The sequence below is a fragment of the Triticum urartu genome, chromosome 6, assembly GCF_003073215.2.
Source record: "Triticum urartu cultivar G1812 chromosome 6, Tu2.1, whole genome shotgun sequence".
Classification (NCBI taxonomy): Eukaryota; Viridiplantae; Streptophyta; class Magnoliopsida; order Poales; family Poaceae; genus Triticum; species Triticum urartu.
In genome coordinates, this window is record NC_053027.1 from 49,046,867 (window position 1) to 49,054,478 (window position 7,612).

At 42.8% G+C, this 7,612-nt stretch overlaps 1 protein-coding gene across 1 annotated transcript; it reads left to right on the forward strand.

Annotated features, from left to right (window-relative positions):
• The first annotated feature begins 2,392 nt into the window (after window positions 1–2,392).
• On the forward strand, window positions 2,393–3,888 carry LOC125516537 (putative F-box/LRR-repeat protein At5g02700). Its single transcript, XM_048681949.1, has 5 exons — window positions 2,393–2,644; window positions 2,764–3,243; window positions 3,331–3,465; window positions 3,570–3,731; window positions 3,847–3,888. Exons 1-5 carry the CDS (start codon window positions 2,393–2,395, stop codon window positions 3,886–3,888), a joined length of 1,071 nt encoding a protein of 356 aa, XP_048537906.1.
• Window positions 3,889–7,612: the final 3,724 nt, after the last annotated feature.

The following is a 7,612-nucleotide window of genomic DNA, read 5'->3' on the forward strand; positions in this document are numbered from 1 at the left end:
AATAGTAGTAGATGCAGGCAGGAGTCGGTCTACTTGTCTCGGATGTGATGCCTATATACATGATCATACCTAGATATTCTCATAACTATGCTCAATTCTGTCAATTGCTCAATAGTAATTTGTTCACCCACCACAGAATACTTATGCTCTTGAGAGAAGCCACTAGTGAAACCTATGGCCCCGGGTCTCTTTCTCATCATATCAATCTCCATCACTTTATTATTTCTTTGATTTTACTTTTTACTTTGCATCTCTATACCAAAAATACCAAAAATATTATTTATCATCTCTATCAGATCTCACTTTCGTAAGTGACCATGAAGGGATTGACAACCCCTAAGCGCGTTGGTTGCGTTGAGCTATTGTTTTTGTGTAGGTACAAGGGACTCGCGTGTAGCCTCCTACTGGATTGATACCTTGGTTCTCAAAAACTGAGGGAAATACTTACGCTACTTTGCTGCATCATCCTATCCTCTTCGAGGAAATCCAACGCAGTGCTCAAGAGGTAGCAGATCCCAGTGATAGAAAGGGAAACAACACGTATGTATCATTGCTACTAAGGATAAAACGATGGGGTCTATCTCTACATAGATAGATCTTGTCTACATCATGTCATCGTTCTTATTTCATTACTCCGTTTCTCCATGAACTTCATACACTAGATGCATGCTGGATAGCGGTCGATGTGTGGAGTAATAGTAGTAGATGCAGGCAGGATTCGGTCTACTAATCTTGAACGTGATGCCTATATAATGATCATTGCCTGGATATCGTCATGAGTATTTGAAGTTCTATCAATTGCCCAACAGAATTTTTGTTCACCCACCATTTGCTATTTTTCTCGAGAGAAGCCACTAGTGAAACCTACGCCCCCGGGTCTTCTTTCTCTTATATTTGCCTTTGCGATCTATTTTACTCTGTGTTTATTGTCAGATCTTCTAAACCAAAAACCCAAAAATAGTTTGCTGCAATTTATTCTTATTTATTTATTTGGTGTTCGATCTATCAATCTACTACAAATTTACCTCACGCCCGTTTGCCTATCTTGAGGCGCCGTACCCCGGAAGGGATTGACAACCCCTTTAACACGTCGGGTTGCAAGGATTTGTTATCTGTGTGCATGTGTTGTTTATGTTGTGTTGGTTGGTTCTCCTACTAGTTCGATAACCTTGGTTTCATATATGAGGGAAATACCTACCGCTGCTGTGCTGCATAATCCCTTCCTCTTTGGGGAAATACCGATGTAGCTTCAAGCGACATCAGGTTGCCAATATTTGTTATTTGTGTGCAGGAGCTGTTTACGTGGTGTTGCGTGGTTCTCCTACTGGTTCAATAACCTTGGTCTCATCACTATGGGAAATACCTACTGTAGCTGTGCTACATCATCCCTTTCTCTTTAGGGAAGTACCGACGTAGTTCAAGCCGCTATTAATGGGCCACTCCATCATCTGGCATCCTCCCGAAGCTTCTAGGGGTCTCTTCTGTCCAGAAAAAATTGTCAAAAAGCGTCGTGGCATTTGGATTTTGTTTGGTACTGATATCCTAGAAAACCAAAAATAGGCAAAAAAAATAGCAACTGGCACTTGGCACTAAGTTAATAGGTTAGTCCCAAAAAATGATATATAATTGCATATGATTGCATATAGAACATCCAAGATTGATACTATAATAGCATGGAACAATAAAAAATTATAGATACGCTGGAGACGTATCATGCAGTGCCTTCGACCCTGGCTGCCTGGGTATACCAGCAGCCGCACACCAGCGTGGCGTCTGCACGCCTTTCTTCTCTTTGTGTTCTCTCGTGCTCTTGGGTGCTCTTGGTTAGAGTGTGCTCACAACGTATTAGAGTAAACACGATTCAAACTGAATGAACCATTACACATGTTTTCTATTGATGTGCCTACTTGGAGGCATCCCTTCAGAACACATGCCTTCTAGCAATAGAGAAAGAAGTGACATGACTATTTGAGGTTGGACACACCCTTTCCTAATGACCGTTCATTAATTAACAATAGACATGCGCTAGTTAATTCACTAATTAATTCCTAACAGAGACAAGGGAAAAGTTTAGATACATTACAAGAAATTGTGACATGGTGTTGAAAAAAGGGAAAGAAATTAAAAAAGGTGCATTGTCGCAATGTCAAAAAAAAGAATGGGTTGTCAGTGACGACGCCAGCTGGCGGCCAGAGGCAAACGAGGAAAGTAAATATGGATTGCCAATTTGTGCAGAACTGGTCGCCAACCCTAGCTCTCCGTCTTGGATCCAAATCTCCCCTCTCCACCATTCCCCAATTGTGTGAGTGCACCGATGTTGCTGGGAGGCCCTGAGTGGTGACTAGTGCACCCAGTATTGCGGCCAAATCACCCTTCTCCTTGCCCGCCGGCCATGGGCCAGCGAGAATCCCATGAAGCCACGGGCCACGATAACACCGCCGATGAATTCATCAGCGGGCTACCCGACGACATCCTCGGCACCATAATCTCCCTTCTCCCCACCAAGGACGGCGGTCGCACATCGGCCCTCTCCCGCCGATGGCGCTATCTGTGGTGCTCCACGCCTCTCAACCTCGAGGTTCGCACTCAACCCCGTGGTGTCCACATCCCCACCTCCTATGTCCACCCCGCAGTCGTCTCCAAGGTAATCTCCAAACACCTTGGCCCCGCTCGGCGACTCTGCTTCCAGAACCTCCTCTCGCTGGTGACCTATTCGCCCAGGTGGAGGACTAGTTCAACTCCCAAGCCCCCACTGGCCTCCAGGAGCTCGATATCAGCTACCATCGGTTCCATCAGACATACCCGCTGCCGCCATCCACACTCTGCTCTATAGCCACCCTCCTCATTGCCAAGATCGGCAATTGTGTTTTCCCCAACAAGATTGTGTCATCCTTGAACTTTCCCTTCCTCATGCAGCTCACCCTATTTTACATTTCCTTCTCAGTGGACGGCTTCCACAGATTGCTCTCTGGATGCCATGCCTTGGAGAGCTTAGACATGTCTGATGTTCGTGGTGTGGGTTGCCTCCATGTTAGCTCACGAACTCTTAGGAGCATCGGTTTCCATGACAGTGCTAGTAAAAAAGCAGAACTAGTCATCGAGGATGCTCCTCGCCTTGTGAGGTTACTACTACCTTTTGGTTTCCTTGATTATGATTGTGTATCTATCCGGGTAATTAGAGTGCCTAAATTGGAGATATTGGGCCCTTTCTTGCCTGTATTATCCAAGCTACTGGTGTCCCAGGTAGCAGCAGCAACATCATCCTCTAATATTGCATTTGGCGGTACATGATGATAACTTTTTGTAATGTTGATTGTATGTTATATTCAGGAAATACACCCAATTAGCTTTGCAAACTGCATGCGCACTGTGAAGGTTTTGTCTCTCAGGTCTTTTGGCCTTGAATTGGATGCAGTTCTTAACATCCTTGGGTGGTTTCCCTTTCTGGAAAAGCTCTACATAATTGTGAGTACTCATCTCCCCCTGCTTTAAATGTTTGATTTGCTTGAAATATTATCTCATCCAGTTTGCAACAACTTTAACATGTATTTCTGATTTTCATTTTCTAGTTCCACAAACATAAGGAGATGAATAATGAAAATGAGCATCGGTATGACCCACTACATCCAATTGAATGCCTCGAGACCCATCTCAAAAAAGTTGTGTTTAAGTCATTTGTAGGCCATGATAAACAAGTTAACTTTCCCACGTTCTTTATTTTGAATGCAAAGGTGCTAAAAAAAATTGAATTTGATGTAGGTAGCAGCAGCAATATCATCCTCTAATATTGCATTTGGCGGTACATGATGATAACTTTTTGTAATGTTGATTGTATGTTATATTCAGGAAATACACCCAATTAGCTTTCAAACTGCATGCGCACTGTGAAGGTTTTGTCTCTCAGGTCTTTTGGCCTTGAATTGGATGCAGTTCTTAACATCCTTGGGTGGTTTCCCTTTCTGGAAAAGCTCTACATAATTGTGAGTACTCATCTTCCCCTGCTTTAAATGTTTGATTTGCTTGAAATATTATCTCATCCAGTTTGCAACAACTTTAACATGTATTTCTGATTTTCATTTTCTAGTTCCACAAACATAAGGAGATGAATAATGGAAATGAGCATCGGTATGACCCACTACATCCAATTGAATGCCTCGAGACCCATCTCAAAAAAGTTGTGTTTAAGTCATTTGTAGGCCATGATAAACAAGTTAACTTTCCCACGTTCTTTATTTTGAATGCAAAGGTGCTAAAAAAATTGAATTTGATGTATATGGTAGCAGTGTATCAGTAGATTATCAACACATGCTACTAAAAGGGGAAAACAGAGCTTCCCGAGATGCTCAGTTTGAATTCAGGAGTAAATATTGTAGTGCAGACTATGATATCGGCAAGCATATCCATGATTTGTCAGCGGCTGACCCCTTTGGATAGCCATGGACATGATTGATGCCAGAGGATTGCACTGCCTTGGTGTCTTGTGCTCATTTTGTAGCTGACATTTATGCCTCAAGATTGCATCACTCTCCACATAAGTCTTTTTTATGTCTAAACTAAAGTTTGTTTGTAATTCCTATAACTTATGAAGTTATCCCTGTTAAAAGCAACAGATGCTTGATGATGCAAAAATAAGTGCACTGCAGAAAATATTTGTTGGGAAAGAATACAAAAATATTATGCTACCAATATTTTTGTAAAATATCAATCTTTTGACTCATATGCACATGCTTTTTAGTCATATTTCAAGTGTTCATCCTGGCTACTTTTGGATTGTTGCACAAATTACAAGGTGTGGTATTGTTGTTAGGGGCCAAATGGAAATATTACCAGCACACAAAAATTGTGAAGTATTTTTTGGGATAAGTGAGTTTATCAATAATGCATGTTTTTTGGAAACAATATTAGTATGGCTCAAAGGTGATATATGTATACATTTACAAATATAAGAGTGTTCACAAAGGTAACACATGCACTGAATAGGTCAAAAGACATGTTCTGCTAAGATAGAATAGGCATGCATGGATTAGAATGTATTAGTGTTGTCCTAAAATTGCTCTTCGTTATAAGTAATGGTGGTGAAAAACTAGATATGAGTGTTTTATTGTTGCATTTGATTTTTTTAAAAAAAATCAGATTTCCTGAATACTCCCTCCATTCCAAATTAGTTAATTTAGATTTGTCTAGATACAGATGTATATAACACTAAAAAGTGTCTAGATACATCCATATCTAGAAAAATCTGAGTCAACTAATTCGGGTAGTTGATTTAGATTTGTCTAGACACGTTATTCGTGTCTAGATACATCCGTATCTAGACAAATCTGAGTCAATTAATTCCGGACGGAAGTAGTCATAGTAAACAATTATAAACTTTGTTGTGTTGAACATATACTCATTTTTTTGTGCATGTGTTCAACACTACTATAAAAATTCCACTCGAACCGACCTTAACAGAAGTAGGTAGCTAAATGGTGAAACATGTTAATGCAGTTCCACTTTATAGAATTATCATTATCTATGATAATTTTGGTAGTTATCTAACTAAATCCATGGGACGTGATGATGGATTGAGAACATGTTAAAATATGTGATGCTAAGGGTGTCATGGGAATGATTCCGACAATAATAAGGTATAGGGTAACGGAGCATGATCTATCGAGATGCAAATGGGTGACACGGTGGTTTTAGCGAGTTCGGGCCTCTCACGGTGGAGATATCAGCCCTACGTCTCATGCTCTGGAGAGGCTTTGTTTTATCTTAGTGTATATCCGGAGATTACATGGTGTATTTGAGAGAGAGAGAGAGTGAGGAGAACGAATCTCCTTGCCTCCAGCTAAATGGTGAGAAAGAGAGAGAGGTAGAAGAAAAAAGCCCCCTAATCTAGTGGTGGGGGTGGCTTATATAGAGTGCGCCACCCCCTCACCTCCTATGTTACAAAGTGGGGGCGTTAATGCCATAACTCAGCCTACTACTAAGATGATGCTTTGAGTGCCTTGTCGACTGCTGGTCTTCGCATATCCGAGTGAGATCAGGTGCTCCGAGTGGAATGAGTTGGTCGAGTGGAGTGCTATGCTTCGAGTGGTTGTTGCCATCCGAGTGACTTGATGGTCATTCGAGTGGATAGTATGTCTGTATGAAATTTATCTGGACTCACATGTTGTGTGGACCCCATGCTTTATGATATTTCGACCCTTCATGGGCCTACCTGCTATGTGTATCCCCAACATTAACCCCCGAATCAATTGCGATTTTGCAGAACGAGTTTGTGAAAGACACAATTTGGCCCGAGTGATTACGAAAATACTTGGTACCCGTCATCATGCTTTCAGACAACCAAGGTTTGAACAAAATCTCAATGGATTCTGGTACTGTATTTCCCGACTGATCCGGGGTAAGTGCCCACGAGGAGCAACTTGGTGACATTCGATCATCTCTCGGAAGAGGTTAAGTTGTGATCGGAGTATGGATGTGTCATTAAATCTGGGCAACAAGATTGACGCATGGACTGCTCTCTCGGAGAGATGCCATTCTTATCCCGAAGGAACGTCAATACGAGTCGGTTCTAGATACAAACTTATGAGTTTCACACTTTGAGTCCTAGAAGAAGGCTCAAAACAGGTCCATGGAGGAGCGTTAAACTCACCTTATAACATTTTTTTGGTAGCCGACGGGAGCCTTAGAACATGTTTGTTTGTTGTTCGCCACTCGGACCGGTCAGGCCATACCGAGTGGAGATTACTCCAGTGGGGGCACGCTGAGTGCACCCACTAGGTGTAGTCCCCGTGATCGCCGTCGACTGCGGGCAGTCGGCAGGGGTCTGAGAGATCTAAAAATCTTCTTAGCTGGTACTGATAGAACTTGTTCCTCTCCGACTCGGAGGTCGAGTAGTACTTGAGGATCTGGTACTGGTCTAGCTTGCCCTTCCTCGACTCGGAAGTCAAGTAGCACTTGAGTGATCTGGAGCTGGTCTTGCATCGAGCAAAATGTTTGTTTCTAAGTTCTCTTCCAATGGGGGCACACTGAGTGCACCCACTGGGTGTAGTCCCCGAGCCTCTGTCGGACAAGATGTGTCGGACAGAGGGTTTAAGTCTACTGGTAAACCTCCACGCAGTCGACATGGTAAGTAAGCTCAGCCTGGAGCTGAGCCAGTCAGAGTGATCTTTGTGCACTCGGCATGGAATAAATTCAGCCTAGAACTCGGTCAAGTAGTTGAATCTTCGTGCTCTCGGCACGGTGAATGAATTCATCTTTGAAACTGTCGACTGTAGAAAAAAGCTGGACACTTCAGGGAGTAATCGTTCTAGTAGTACTTCTTATATTGACCGTTAGATTTTGTGTGAAAGGGGTATTTGTCCAAGTGGACATGCTTCCCAACTGATCGGGGTATGTTGACTACAAGGAAAAACTTGGTGGCACTCGTATGTCTCCCGAAGGAGATAGACTAGAGGTCTGACATGGACGTGCCATGAAACCCGAGTGGTGAGGCTAGTGTGTGGGCTGACTCTCCGGAGAGATGCCACTCATTATCCCGGGGGAACACCGGCACATGCCATCTCTGAGTCCAAGTTTGTGAAACTGAGGCCTTGGAGCCTAGGATAAGGGCCAAGTGTAT